At 38.4% G+C, this 16,171-nt stretch overlaps 1 protein-coding gene across 3 annotated transcripts in view; it reads right to left on the minus strand.

Moving 5' to 3' along the window:
• Positions 1-16,171, minus strand: part of Slc9a7 (solute carrier family 9 member A7) — a 139,609-nt gene that overhangs the window by 47,099 nt on the left and 76,339 nt on the right. For all 3 annotated transcript variants that reach the window (XM_055607891.1, XM_055607892.1, XM_055607890.1), the window contains exons 4-7: positions 12,125-12,201; positions 9,882-9,994; positions 3,839-3,944; positions 2,561-2,702 (exon numbers count right to left, since the gene is read on the minus strand). In XM_055607891.1, coding sequence (XP_055463866.1) covers positions 2,561-2,702; positions 3,839-3,944; positions 9,882-9,994; positions 12,125-12,201 — 438 coding nt within the window. The remainder of the gene's footprint in view (positions 1-2,560; positions 2,703-3,838; positions 3,945-9,881; positions 9,995-12,124; positions 12,202-16,171) is intronic.

Consider the following 16,171-nt stretch of genomic DNA (forward strand, 5'->3'; position numbering starts at 1 on the left):
TTTCCTTTCCTTTCCTTTCCTTTCCTTTCCTTTCCTTTCCTTTCCTTCCCTTCCCTTCCCTTCCCTTCCCTTCCCTTCCCTTCCCTTCCCTTTCCTTTCCTTTCCTTTCCTTTCCTTTCCTTTTTCCTTTTTCCTTTTCAAGACAGGATTTATCTCCACAACTCTGGTTAGCCTGGAACTCACTATGCATATATATCATATGTCAACAGGCTAGCCTCAAACTCACAGAGATCTACTGGCCTCTACCTCCTGAGTGCTGGGATTAAAGGTATGTGCCACCACACCCTGCTCAAACTTCAAGTAACAAAACTTAAAAATTAAGCTTACTGGGGACTGGTGGTATAGCTGAGTGGTAAATACTCACCTAGCATGTTTGAGACCTTGTATTTGATCACCCCATCACCACCAAAAAATAAGAAAATAATAATTCCAGTAAATACAGGTTACCAGGGTCAGAGGTGGAGTGTAGAATTCTTGTTGAACTGGCCCAGAATGTCGGTCTGAGATGTAGAATACATTCTGGGAACAGGTAGAAGAAATGGCTAGACAACACAGTGAATGTATTTAATAATTTAAAATTTTTGGGGTGTGTATATGTGTCTATGATACACATGTGCCTACTAAGGAAGCATGTGAAAGCCAGAAGACAATTTGTAAGGAGTTTGCTTCCATCATGTGCGTTCCAGTGATCAAGCTTAAATTATCAGGCTTGGTGGCAAAAGCCCTTCTCTGTTGTGCTATCTTTGTTGGCCCTGTACATAAAAACTTTAAATTGTGTTTTGAGGCTAATTATGATATATTACCATTAATTTTTAAAATTAATAACGAGGAATTCAAAGCAATTTAACTGCATGCTCTAAATAAGTGGATTTTATAATATTTGAATTACCATGATTCTATTAATAAATTTCTGGCTACAGGTTTTATTTGACAGGTTAGTTAGTTAGTACTCATAGGGGTGGGAAGGCCTGGGAAAACAGGCTCTTAAGGCTCTGATCTCCATGGATCATTAAGGCCTGATTCATGTATATTCCAGAAAAGAAGGAATCTGTAAATCTTGAAACAGCAACGAGGCTCGGGAATCTTCCTCTTATCACTGCCATTCAATACCATGATGGTTCATATGTCATCAGCATAGAACCAACTCACAAATAAGTTCACTGAGAAATTAAACCCTTAGTACCAGGGACTTTAAACAAAGCTATCTAATGCTGTCTGACACAGTAGCTGCTAGCTACTTGTGGCTTCTCAGCATTTACAATGTAGTTAGACAAAGCAGAGATTTTGTAAAGAGCAAAAGACACATATCTGAAAGAGTAGAACAAAACCCAAATAACTAATATTTCACTAATAATTTTTCCAGATTATCTATACTGGTTGCAAGTAAAATAGATCCAATCAAAGAGGGTATTGTGATGGAGGTTCCAGTACATATATAGAGGAACTACTAGCTCTTTCTTTGGTTGTTTTAAACTACTGCACCTCAAGCATCCTTTACCAATGAAACTCACAGTGGGAAGTCAGGTAATTCCCGCCAATGGCTCTAGGCTAGTTATGGCTACCTTAATGCTCACAGTCCCTGAACAGCAGACAGTACCAGGTTCCTGAAACTAAAGTGTTGCCTAACCAGTGACCACTGATTGCAAACCTCCTCTTCATTCCCTATAGTTGATGTCCCAACTGGGTTATAAGAAAGGGGAAGAAGAAGCAAAGATAATGACAAAGCAAAATCTAGAGTTGAATTCCCCATCATTAAATTTTTATTTAGTATACATTGTTTCATTGATTATACATTCCTTCCTTCTTTACATTCTCTTTGGATGGATTCTTTTTTTACTTTTTCTTCAACAACTTCATAATGTTAATAATGTACTCTAACCAAGGACCATGCATGGAGATAACTTAGATCCCCTGCACAGATGAAGTCCATGACAGCTCAGTCTCCAAGTGTGTTCCCTACTAAGGGAAATAAGGACTGTCTCTGACATGAACTCAGTGGCTGGCTCTTTGATCACCTCCCCCTGAAGGGGGGTCTAGCCTTACCAGGCCACAGAGGAGGACATTGCAGCCAGTCCTGATGAGACCTGATAGGCTAGGCTCAGATGGAAGGGGAGAAGGACTTCCCCTATCAGTGGACTTGGAAAGGGGCATGGGAGGAGATGAATGAGGGAAGGTGGGATTGAGAGGGGATGAGGGAGGGGCTACAGCTGGGATACAAAGCGAATAAACTGTAATTAATATAAAAAATAAAAATTAAAAAATGTATTTTGATCATATGCACCCCAACTCCCTTCCTTCAGACACCCCCAACATATTCCATTCCCCATTTCAATGCCTCTTTTTTTATAACTCACAAAGTCCACTTTCCCAGTATTTCTCTCAGGTTCTTAGTTAGGGGCCCTATCACTGTGCCTGACCCATCTGAAGAAGTCCCACAATCTCAGTAGAACAATTAATTTAAGATTCTGATCTGAAAGGAGGAACCAGGGACTTTCTCTTTCCAAAAAAGGTCATATATGTGTAGCAAGGCATGGACCAAAACTTTTTAACAAAAGGATATTAGAGCAGTCACAACACCAGTTACAGCTCCCATGGTAAAAGAGCCACTAAATATACCTAGAAAAATGCCAACTGACTTAAAAAAGGCAGCAGCATCAAAAGCATGAGTGTTTAGTCCTGCTGGTTGATAGGCAACAATAGACCTGGAGTTGAGAGAGAGAGAGAGTCAGTTTTATTTACAAGACCACACTAGTTTTACACCATGGTACTCTAAGCAGCCCCGACCCTCCTTCACTATTTCACTTTCCACGGTTTTAGTTACCTGAGGTCAACCTCAGTCTAAAATATCATAGGAAATTCCAGAAATAAACTATTTATAAGTTCTAAATTATATACTGTTCTCAATAGCATGATGAAACCTTAAAACATCCATCTGGATCTGCCCATGACATGAATCATTACTTTGTCTAAAGTATCCACGTGGTAAATGCTACTTGACTATTAGTCCCTTAGAAACAATGTGTTGAGGTTGTTAGACTGCAGCACTTATGTTCAAACAACCTTTATTTTATTTAATAATGTTCCCAAGGGAAAAGAGTAGTGTTCCTGAAAATTTGGATCTGCCAAAGAGAAGTCATAAAGTGCACGGTGGCACATGCCTTTAATCCCAGAACTTGGGAGGCAAAGGCAGAGGGATCTCTGTGAGTACAAGGCCAGCCTGGTCTACAAAATGGGTTCAGGACAGCCAGGGTTACACAGGGAGATCCTGTCTCAAAAAACAAACAAACAAAAAAGAAATGAAAAAGGATTACATGTGAGTGAAGAGATGAAAACACAGTAAGTTATTTTGAGGGAAAGAGTAAGCTTGTTGCATAACTTTTATTACAATTAAAACATTATTATAATTGTTCTACTTTATTATTAGTTATTGCTAACTATACTTATTTCATTTATATGCTTAACTTTATCATATATATGTATTTGTATGTATTTATACATACAAATTTGTATTTGTAATACAAATATATTACAAATAATACATTTGTAATGTATTATTATATGTATGTATGCATGTATATACATACGGAAAAATCATAAACAGGGTTCATTATCATCCATGGTTTCAAGCTTCCACTAGTGGTCTTAAACTGTATCCCTGGAGGATAAGGAGGTTCATTGTAACAGAAAATATCAATAAACATATAGTTTGCCAAGCACTGCTCAGAGAAAATATATTTCATTTAAACTACAGCCATCATGCTATGCTGGTGTCAGCATCCCGAATGCTGCTGAGAGACAAAGCCAGAAACATTATCCCCCTGCATAAATAGTTACTTACGAGGACAGTACAATGGCAACAGCATCATTTAAGACACTTTCTCCAAACAGAAGAGCATAAAGATCCACATCTGCATGCAGTTCATTAAAGATTGCCAGCACAGTCACTGAAATGTATGCCCAAAGCACAAAAATTAGTTTTGGTTTCTGCCCTTAAACCACTGATTCCAGATTTATAGAGGATTTTTGTGTATTAGGTGGGACAAAGTGGTTTGGTAGCCAGTAAAAGAGTCAAAAGACAGATGGTATATCTGATGGAAGGGAAAATGATAACTTCCAATCTAGGTGAGATTTGATGTGATCAGAGTCTTATGATCCCTGCACCTGAGTACACTGTTGTCTGCCCTAATCCCATCATATATTGAAAATACCTTGCACAGAGTTTTTGGGAAGTAAAAAAGAGACACTTGTGTAATTTGTCTCTTTTTGGGGTTGGTAAATGTTTAGGGACAGAAATCTTATTTTTTTACCCCAATGTTCCCACAACCCAGCACCAAGTCAAGACACAAAAAAGACTGTGATCAAGGCTTTGTCCACACGAATTACCTGTAATTATACTTCTTAGGTGATAAAGACCTAAGAAAGGGTCTCTTAAATAGCCCAGGCTGGCCAGAGACTCACAGTTTCCCTGCCTCAATCTCTTGATTGTTAGGATTACAGACATGCCACCGCCATGCCCAGTCCATAATTAAACTTCTCCCAGTTTTCATATTTCTGAAGCATTATAAACAAACTATTCTCTAGACCAGTAGTTCTCAAAGGTTTTCTGTTTGTTTGTTTGGTGTTTTCAAGACAGAGTTTCTCTAGGTAGCCCTGGCTGTCCTGGAACTCGCTCTGTAGATTAGGCTGACCTCAAACTCACAGATATCTGCCTGCCTTTGCATCCTGAATGCTAGGATTAAAGGTGTGTGCCACCAACACTTGACCTTTTTTTTTTTTTTTTTTTTTTTTTTTGAGATAGGCTCTTACTGTGTAGACCTGGCTGATGTGGAACTCTCAGAAATCCACCTGCCTCTGTCTTCCAAGTGCTGGGATAAAGGCATGAACCACCATGCCAGGCTGTCTATCACTTTTTTAATTTACCTTAGCATCTTTTGGAATCAGAAGAAAGTTACATACCTTGGGAAGGTTGCCCTTTTCCTAATATGAACTCATTACTGTAGCTTTCATATTCAAGAAGTTAACTTCATTTTTCCTTATGTTTACATGCTGTTCAATCTCAACTGTGTTGCATATATTTAATTAAGGTGTGTCATGGGTAGTGTGTGGGCTCCTTTTTCTGGTGCAGTGATTTGAAGGAGAATATCCTCCATAGGCTCATGTATTTAAATACTTGGTACCTAGCTGGTGGCTCTATTTGGGGACAGTTATGGAACTTTTAGGAGGTGGAACATTGCTAGTGAGGGCAGCAAGCTTTGAGGGTTTGCAGGCTTGTCCCACTTCCATGTTTTCCCTCTCCCCCCACCCAATTTCATATAGATGAAAATGTAATAAATCAGCTTCCTGTTCCTGCTACCATGCCATGCATTTCCCACCATCAATGGAATCTATCACTCTAGAATCATGCCCTAAAATAAACAGTCTTTCTTATATTTGGCCATGGAATTTTAACACAGCAACTAAAAACAACTAGTGAATCTGGTTTTGTCTGGAACTGTTAAAGATGGCCACTTCCCGAATACTTTCTGAGATCCTTCACTTTGAAAAATAGAATGATTATTTTTAACTGTTTAGTTGATTGGTTTAAAAAACACTAAGGCATTAATAAAGAATACTTTTGAGTATGCCTATGAGGGTGTTTCCAGAGTAGATTAATGGAGGGGGTTAAGACATGCCCTGAGTGTGGGTGGTACCACTCCGTTGGCTGGAGTTCTTAACTGATTAGTCAGAGGAAAGGCAAAAAGTCAGCTGAATACCAGCATTTATCTCTCTTTGCTTCCTGATTGTGGACACAATATAACCAGCAACTTTATGCTTTTGATATCATTCCCTCACAGCAATGATGGACTGTTTCATCAAACCATGAGCCAAAATAAACCCTTCCTTAAGTTGTGTTTTTCAAAGTGAAGGATTATACTATACAACTTCAAAAAACTTTTCTGACTTATGAACATAGTTTGCCTAAATATTATAGTTGCCAGTAGTAAAAACAATAGATAGTTAATTGCCCATGACAATGAGAGCATGTCTAATAACACTAACAACAGTTTACATCAAGTATGAATCTTAACTCCTCATTATTCCTGCTATCACATTAATAAAGCAGGTCAGGAACTCTGTGGTGCCTCTCCTTAGCAAGTCTATGCCTGACTACAGTAAGGAAATATCCATAGCAGCATCCAAAAGAGGATGGTATAGGGATAATGGAATGGGAAAGTTGCCTCTAAAGGAAGAGATTTGCCTTGGCTTGGAGGTAATTTTAATGTCCCTCAAACTTTCACATAAAAAGGGTTGTTCCTTTATGAGGAAACATTAGAAGATGCTAGGGCTCTTTGAGAGGTGGGGCTTCAAACAGTGTTATGGGACCCTAATCTTTTACTGTTTCTGTCAAGTACAGTGTAATCAGGGATAAGAACCTCATATATTTTTTTTTCTGTCAGGTAATACCACTCTATACTAGAATTTGTGATTGATAGTTTAGGAACAAGAAGCCAATCTGATCTAGCAGTCCTCTTAAAACGAAGTCCTTATTCAGTAGGCCGCAATCATCAGGTGGGCACATATCAAAAGAGTACTGACAGTTAGAAATCTGTGTTTTTCTGTCATCCTCAGGACTGTAACTACCAAAAGAGTAAGACCTCAGTCTCCAAGACTCCATAGGAAAACAGATTCCCAAATCTTATTATTAAACAAATGGCAAGATATGGTAGCTCACACCTCTAATCCCAGCATTCAGAAAGCCAAGGCATCCTGAGCTACAATGAGACCCTGTCTCCACAGTTAAGCAAGCAAGTGCAGCTGGTCTAGTCCCATTTATGCCCACCAATGCCTTGTACTATGACTTCTGTGATTCTGCATCTCCACATTCCCACTTAGCTATGTGTTTTCAGTTGAGTTTTAAAATCAATAATTTTGGAATTCACACAACTAAACTACATTATTATTATTCACTCCTACACCAGTTTTGTATGGATAATGTCTCTGACATGAAGATTACAATAATAGCAGCAGCCTAAGTAATAACTTCAAGGCCATTGTTTTGTTGTTGTTGCTGCTGTTGTTGATAATACCAAGTCTTCATTTGGGTCTGCACAGGTGCCTAGTCTTCCCCCACATCACACGGATGCTGCCATTTTCTGAACATGTGTTCCATGAAGACTCATGAAGATTGATTACATGTTTGTTTAGACTGCTGATTACTTCACTTCCAGCCACATTTTTCCATTGTCCAATGTCTTAAACCGTCCTGCTCCATTTTCCCATAAACAGACCCACTCCTACCATCAGGGAAGAGGATTAGACACTTGGTTCTCTCACCTCCATCCTCAGCTTCCCAGTGAATAATTTTCTATTTTGCAAAATGAGCAAGTAAAATATGACTGACATATTTTCACTGTAAGCAAAATACGCCCCATGGCTTTTGTTGTTTTGTTTTATTTTGTTTGTTTTAGTATCATCCTCTAACACTGCACTCAAGTTTCAGTCTCTTTTATGGCCCAAGTGTTTGAACAGAAACCAGAACAATTACTCATACTTTATAGATAGGCATGCTGATGGGAGAAGGGAAAGTTGACCCAAGCCAGCTGATCAGTGAGTGGCCTAACTAGAGATCAACACAAATGCACCAAGACTCCACATCTCACCTGCTTTTCACAAACCAAGTTGCCTCAAGCAGCTAATCCCTCAATACTAATTTAGAGTGTCTATGATAATATATGGAGGTGAGAAAGGTTAAAGGTTTTGGAACATAAAGATTTTTCAGAACTACACAACTGTCTAGCACCATGCCCTTCAATGTGGTGACCACTAATAATATCTAGCCACTTAATTTAAATTGTTTAATAGTAAGTGAAATCTAAAGCTCAGTCCTTCAGCTTGCAGTGCCCCACATTGTAAATGTTCAGTGGGTACCATATTGAACTGCGCAGATGATCAAACATTCTTTGCAGAAGGATCTGTGGAATAACAGTAATATAGAGGACCCCCAAGAGGTATGAGCAAGTGGGAACTATTGTTGTCTTTAAGATTATTACTGTTCAGAATGTTAAAGAGTATTTTACAAATCAAGAATATTTTTATACCTCCCAGGACAAACCAATATATGTATGTGCAGTTTTTGAAAACTGAATTGATTAAATGAATCTATAGACATAGAGAACAGACTTGTAATAGTTGGCATTAGAGAAAGCAATAGCTGATACATTGGGGGAACTTTAAAAATTATATGTATGGGTACTTGCATACCTATTGCAATATCCATACTGCAGGAGATCTCTGCATGTGAATCTCCTGTAACTGGAGTTACGGATGGTTGTAAGCTACCATCTGAGTACTAAGAATCAAACCTAGGTCCTCCACTGATCAGCGAGTGCTATTAATTGCTGAGTCATCTCTCTGCACCCTGCTCTGCTTTATACATTCTAACTTGGAGGTAAGCTATCTTGTTTGCTGTTGAGATTCTGGGGAGAAAAGCTATACATTAACTCCACTTTTAGGAACTGATTGATCTATCACTTGAAAGCTACATGATATGAGACTTACAAGAATTCCATCACAGTATGGTAAGAACTCTACACAAGATGTTTACATATACAACTCTTTCCATTAAGGAAAATAATTATTCAAACCAAATGGTATATTTTCTAAAGGAAGGTGAAAGTGTAATGCTGAAAAAGAACACAGTATAAAATTATGTCCACATGAGTCATTCTAAAATGAAAGACAAGAAGAAAATACAAGTAGAAAGAACTCATTTCCTTGAACAGAAGGTTCAATAATAAAAATGTGAAATAGTATACAGCCTTAAAAGGTAGGAAATCATGGTATATGCTCTACCAAGGATTAACCCATGCAGCAGGATGGAAAGCAAAAAGAGCCAGTGACAAAATGACAAATATTCCAAGATTTCACATACACGAGGAAATTATAGTAGTCAAATTCATAGAGGGGAAAAGGAGAATGGTGGTTGACAGAAGCTGGATGGAAAGGGAAAGGGAAGTTGTTGATATATGAGTTTAGAGAGTTTCAGTTGTGAAAAATTAAAAATTTCAAGAATTAGTTGCTGAATGAGGCAATATTTAACACTATTGAACCATATGCTTAGTAATTAAGATGCTATATTGTATGCTGTATATTTTACCACAATAAAACAGTAAGATGGTATATTAGTTACTTTTCTATGCTATGAAAAACAAATGACCAAGGCAACTTATTGAAGGAAGGGTTTATTCGGCCTTAAGGTTCCAAAGGAATAAGAGTTAATCACCATTATGGCTTCCCTAAGTGGCAGCAAATAAAGGCATGATGTCTAGAACAAACTGAAAACTCACATTTTAAACCACAAGCACGGAGTGAACAAACAATAGCATGAAGCTTTTAAACTTTGACATCCCACCTCCAGTGATCAACTTCCTCAAACAAAGCCACACCTCCTAAGCTTTTCCAAACAGCACCATGAAATGGGGACCATGTCTTCAAGTGTCTGAGACTATGGGGAGAAGAGATGAATTTTTAATTTTTTTTTTTTTTTGGTTTCTTGACACAGGATTTCTCTGCGTAGTCTTGACTGTCCTGGACTCACTTTGTGGACCAGGCTGGCCTCAAACTCACAGAGATTTGCCTGCCTCTGCCTCCCTAGGTGCTGGGATTAAAGGTGTGCACCACCGCACCCGGCTTGTGGGGAACATCTTAGTCACACCACCACAGAAGGTAAAACATAGTTTTCTTTTAAAAAAAAAAAAGTCTAAGTCTGTTAGATCTAACTACTATTCATTTCCTCTATCACCTGTTAATGCCATAACTTCTGTACTGCAACAGAAGTGCTCTGAAACTTATAAGATTTAACTAATGTAGTAACATAATGATCAAGACAAATGTTCAATTACCTGGGTCAGTGGCAGAGATAATTGCTCCAAAAAAGAGACAATCCGTGTAGTAAAATTTATCAGAGAGTTGGCCCACAATCTTCATGAGTTTCACTACCCCATACATAAGATTTCTGTAGAATGGTAGGTAAACAGTGTCAGGAAAAAAAAATCTTGCAGACATATAAACAAAGTAGGAACCTAGGTAAATGGAACTTTGACACCAAGGAATGGTTTGTAGCTATTATTTGAAGATGCATCTGAATATTTCTTTTACTGTTGTTTTTTTCTTTTTTTGTGTGTGTGTGTATCAGAGTGGGGCACTGAGACAGAGGATTGTGTAGAACAATTTGTAGACCTTGACTATATAGCAGAGGATGACCCTCAACTCTGAACCACTTAAGGATGGTCCTGAACTTCTGATTCTTTTGCCTTTGCCTCCTAAGTACTGGAATTACAGGTGTAAACCACCACCAGCCAAGACTGGTGACAGTAAGTACCATATCACTGTCTACCCTTATGTCTTTACTGACTAGAACAGTGGAATGCCTAAGCTAGGGGTCAAAGAACTGTTTACAGTGCCGAATGGAATCCTTACAAGAAGTAGCTAGAACCTAATATTTACTTAGTATGTGCCAGCTATTGCTCCAATTAGCTCAACTTCAGTTCATGGCAGCTCTTTGGAACAGATCTGATTTGTTCTTTGCTGCTTACCAAAAGCTTCTTTCATGTTTATACATTTCAAATATTTCCTGAAAGTATACTTTCTTCTCCATTTCTTTCATTAAAATTCTAGATCTATCTAGATGGTAGATTTCCTTCTGGTAGCCTTACCCCCATCTGGCCTCCCATTGACTCCTCATTAAGAACAAACTCCAAGACACTCCTTTTAAAGAACAGAACAGAAGATCCTTGCCTTTATCTCCAGCTTTCCAACTAATTTTTTAAGTCCTTCCTACATTCAGATTTGCTAGTGCATTTTTAAAAGCCTACTATCTCCTTTCTGTTCCACATGGCATTTAATCATCAAATCTCCTGGTCTTTTGGTTGTGACAGCTTCTCAGCATAGCTTTTTTCTGATGACCTTGGCAATTTTGAGCAATGCTGGTCAGAAAGTTTGCAGGGTGCTTCTTGTCTGCCTTTTTCATCAGACAGAGGTGACCATGTCTTTGGGGTAGATGACTAAGGAGGCAAAGTGTCCTTTTCGTCATAAATCCCAAGGATATATAATAACATGACTTGTAATGTCTTCCATGTTCTCTACTTTGAAGCTACTCTCTTTCCCTAATTTCTGTACCATACTCTTTATAAAGAAGTTACAATATATAGCCCACACTCAAAGCTGGTTGGAATGAAGATCTGGGGTTTATGAGACTAAGTTTTACCTCTTCGAAGGGGTAATACATCTTAACACTTATCTACAATTTGGTACATGAAATGTGTCACTTCTCACTTATTTCTTCATTCAATCATACATCTTTCTATGTGTAGACTCAGGGATATTTATTTTATACTCTATATGATAACTTAATATAAAGTTATTCATTTTGTTGTGTTTAGCCACTGATGGGATCTGGCTATGGTAAGAACTTCCAGGCTGGCCTTCATGTTTCTTTGACATGCCTTGTTGCTTTACGGCTGTTTGCCTTTTGAGCATTTGCTTACTCTTTGGTATTAAAAGATGTTCCATCTCTGTGTAAAGTTCCTGTTCCAACACTAGAGTAGGAGGCATTGGTTCTTTCTATTGAAGAATGCTATAAGAAATTATGATCTAGAAATTGTAGTTCATTTTAATTATTCTAATTTAAATTTAATGCCCACATGTATTTAACAACTGCCATACTGGACAGGATAACTCTCTATCCTAACTGCCATGCTCACACAACGTTAAGATACAGCTTTGGGGGGCTGGAGAGATGGCTCAGAGGTTAAGAGCACTGGCTGCTCTTCCAGATGTCCTGAGTTCAATTCCCAGCAACCACATGGTGGCTCACAACCATCTATGAGATCTGATGCTCAATTCTGGCCTGCGGCACACCTGCAAACAAAAGACTGTATAAATAATAAATAAAAATAAATCCTTAAAAAAAAGAAGATGGGGTTGGGGATTTAGCTTAGTGGTAGAGCACTTGCTTAGCAAGTGCAAGGCCCTGGGTTCGGTCCTCAGCTCTGAAAAAAAAAAATACAGCTTTGTACACTATACTGATGAATCTCATTTCTCTGGGTAGTATGTTAGACTGGCTACACAACAAAGAATCACTTACCCAATAATGAAGCAGGAAACAGCAGTCCCCAAGAAGGCATAGGCCAAAATTGATCCAAGATTTCTAAAAAAGTGTCTCTGAATGAAAGCAAAAAGGGAGGGGAGATTATAGTAATTTTTGATACACGCCAAAAAAAAAAGCAAACATACAAACAAAAATGATTTCATATAAAAAGCCTCTAAAATCTGGTATTCTATACTGTTTAAACATCTAGTAATATCAGGTATCACTCCTAAATAATGCCATTCAGCCTTAAACATCATTATTTTAAAATATCCTCTGCACTCTCAATCACTAAGAAAGTTACCAAGAACCTCATACATTTCAGACAAAATAATCTTAGCTAATTATATTAAGCTGTATTAAGTGAATATATGTGTACACATGTATTTTAGATAAACCAATTAATTTTTTGAGACTTGACATAAACTAGGTTATTCCATGATCCTGTTAGCCACTTCTAGTTCTAGTGGGATCTTAGAAGATCATTAGAGATGTACATCTGAAACAAATAAATGGGAAAGTGTCTTCTGAGAAGCTTTTTACTGACTTTGATAGTGGAAAACAGACTCCTAAATATATGCTCATGGGACTTGAGATATCCCCTTATATCCATCTGTTTTAATTTTTGGAGCCTGAAAAAGATGGACAATAGAGATAGGAATAGAAAAAACGAGAATAGTAGTGAGTTCAATTTGAGATGGTCTTGTTTATACAGGAAAAAAACTTAAAACCAATGTTAAGATGTAGTGATTATTCAGAAAGATGCAAGATTACATCTTTGATTGGGCCTACATATTCAAAAGTTACCTTCAAACTAAACATAACAAATACATACACACAGACACACATGTTCACTTCTTGCAAGTCATCAGGTCCATGGGGTCTTCTGATGGAAGGACAGTGCTCAGAGGAAGCCCATAGGCTGCTCAGTCTCCAAGTGGGTTCCTTAGTAATGGGAACAAGGACTGTCTCCGACATGACTCAGTGGCTGGCTTTCTGATCACCTTCCCGTGAAGGGGAAGCAGCCTTACCAGGCCACAGAGGAAGACAATGCAGCCAGTGCTGATGAGACCTGATAGACTAGGGTCAGAGGGAAGGGGAGGAGGTTCTCCCATGTTAGTGGACTAGAAAAGGAGAATAGGGGGAAAGGAGTGAGGGTGGCTGGTAGTAGGAGGAGACAAGGGAGGGGGCTACAGCCTGGATACATAGTGAATAAATTGTAATAAATAAATCTATCTTTTAGCAGCAGGAAAAAGCAATTACTATTTGAAATTCAGAACTACTTAATAAAAATAGACAAGTAAAATCCTCCAAACACCCTAATTAAACAAAAACCATCAAAACCATCTTTTTGTTTTTTCCAGATAGGGTTTCTCTCTGTAGACTTGGCTGTCCTGGAACTTACTTAATAGACCACGTTGGCCTTGAATGTACGGAGATCCACCTGTCTCTGCCTCCAGAGTGCTGAGATTAAGAGGTATGTGCCAAAGCTCTCAGCCATCATTTTTAAAAATAGCAAAGACCCAGTATGCCAGGTGAGCAATACCACAAAAAGAGAGCATAGCCAGCATCAGCATATGTGAGCAAAGGACTACAGTTTGTCCTTTGCCCCATATCTCAGATAGTTCAGGACCCTGTTCTCATCTTTCCACAATTTTCATCCCTCTGAGGCTCAGATTTCAAAAGAATGTTTGCCACCCCTAAGTGACCTGCTCAGAGGAGACTCTTTCAAGGGCATGTCATGCCAACAGTCACTAAATGAAGATGTTGCCTGAAGAGCTCTTGAACATATTATACTTGATCCTGTCTTAAGTCTTTTTTCAAGCAATTGCATTTATATAGCAAGATATGGGGGGGATCAGATTTCAAAAATATTAACTACTGCAATTCCAATGAAACTTCAATTAAGAGGCTGGTACGATGGCTCAGTAGATTATGATGCTTTACACCAATTCTGATGATCTGAGTTCAATCTGAGACCTCCACTGCAGAAGAAGAAACCCAACATACACACCCCCCACTCAAGTTGTTCTCCGACTTCTACATGCAAATCTTGGCACCTAAACTAGATAGATAGTTAGATAGATAGATAGATAGATAGATAGATAGATAGATAGATAGATAGATAGATAGATAATTAGATTTTTCTTAACTCCCATTAAGGGCTTATACGAGTGAATGCTAGAACCAATGGCATGCAGGTAACATACCAAGATATAGATTGTAATCTCAGATGCACTTGTGCTTGTACCCAGAGTTGGAACATGGTTTAAGAATGGAGCTGTGTGAGAATTTTGAGAGTGTGTGAGAAATCTCTAAGAAAACTGGACAAGAGTCTTTTGATCTCTGTTCATTCTAAGCATTGGTTTGGTCTTGAAATGTGCTTCTGTGGGCCTCCCAGGTGTAGTAAATAGGGTTTATTTCAGATTACCCATTATCTTACTTTTGTTATTCAAAAAATGTTTCCAATAACAATCTGTCCTTGAGTTTGTACATAGCTTGAAGTCATGTGACCTTTGCTCATGTGACCTTGCTTAACTGTCTAAGGTTATGACCAAAGTGACTTGAGGAGGAAAGGGCTTATTTCACTCACAGCTCCATATAACAGCTCATCATCAAAAGCAGTGAGGGCAGGAACTCACCCAGGGCAGGAACCTAGAGGCAGGCTCTGATGCAGAGGCCATGGAGGCATGCTGTTACTGACCAGCCTCACATGTCATGCTCTGCCTGTTTTCTTATAGAGGCCAGGACCATCTGTCCAAGGATGACAGCACCCATAATGGGCTGGGCCTTCCCCTATCAATAACTAATTTTAAAAAATTACTTACAGCTTGATCTTAAGGAGTTATTTTTCTGAATTGATGTTCCCTCCTTTTAGATAACTCAGGCTTATTTTAAGGTGACATGAAAGTAGCCAGCACATTACCCTCACAATGTAAATTGTCTGATTCACTAAATAAAGTTGGCTATTGCAAGAGCCTTAAGTCCACCTCATTTTTAGGCTCCATTCTTCCAGGTTCATAACACCAACTAGAGTGGTGACACCCAGTTTTCTCTTGGGCAATTATTCCCAGGGTAAATGGAAACACAGATAAATTCACATTTATGATATTAGCTAAAGCACAAAACCAGAAATGTAAATCTACAAAAATATATTCATAATATATTCTAGAATCTCAATATTTCCTATCCCCACAACATACAAATTGTTCATTTCTTATTCAAACCTGCTGAACTAAATTTTTATTTTGAAATGTTACGCCACATGCTTGCATATTATATCAGCACTTGATTGCACATTTCATAATACACAAAGTAGTTTCATATATACTAGCTCATCCAATTTTCAAAACAACCCAGTGTGGTTTCATTCAAGGTTGTTTGTTTCTTTTCGCCATACTGGAGACTGATCTTGTGCATATTAGAGAAGTGCTTTACCACTGAGCTAAACTATCAGCTGTTGCTTTGTTCTTTAGACAGTAGTAGCCCAGGTTTACTTTAAACTAGTGGAAGTCCTCTTGCTTTAGTCTCCACAGTGCTGAAATTATAGGCACAAGCTGCCATATGCAGTTATTGAACCATCTTACATGAGAAAAATCTAAGTTTCTATGGCATGGTTTGAGTTGCCTAAAGTCCTCCATCTACCATACTATGACCAAAGACTGAGAACCAGTCTCTGGACTTTAATGCATGGCTTTCTTAATCTCAACAACTCTGCTTTGTAAGGAGAAAGGAAGGACAGGAATTATTAAATTAAAGACTAGACCTTTCTTCTTATTTTTATGTGTCATGATTATATAGTCATGATTAGCTCCTACTTTTCTCTCTCAGGCACAGAATAACAAGCAGAGAAAAGAAAGGAGATAGTGGCATCCCCAAGTAAAGCCTTCAAGAACAGGGTTCACTTTTGGTGAAATCCACTGGACATCCCAGTTAGTAGTGTACCATTCTCAGCTCTATATTCCTACTGCTGGGGAAGCACTATCCTCTCCCATTCCCATCATGTGGTGTGTGTGTGTGTGTGTGTGTGTGTGTGTGTGTGTG

Source organism: Psammomys obesus, unplaced genomic scaffold (genome assembly GCF_907164565.1).
Source record: "Psammomys obesus unplaced genomic scaffold, mPsaObe1.curated_primary_1811, whole genome shotgun sequence".
Lineage (NCBI taxonomy): Eukaryota > Metazoa > Chordata > Mammalia > Rodentia > Muridae > Psammomys > Psammomys obesus.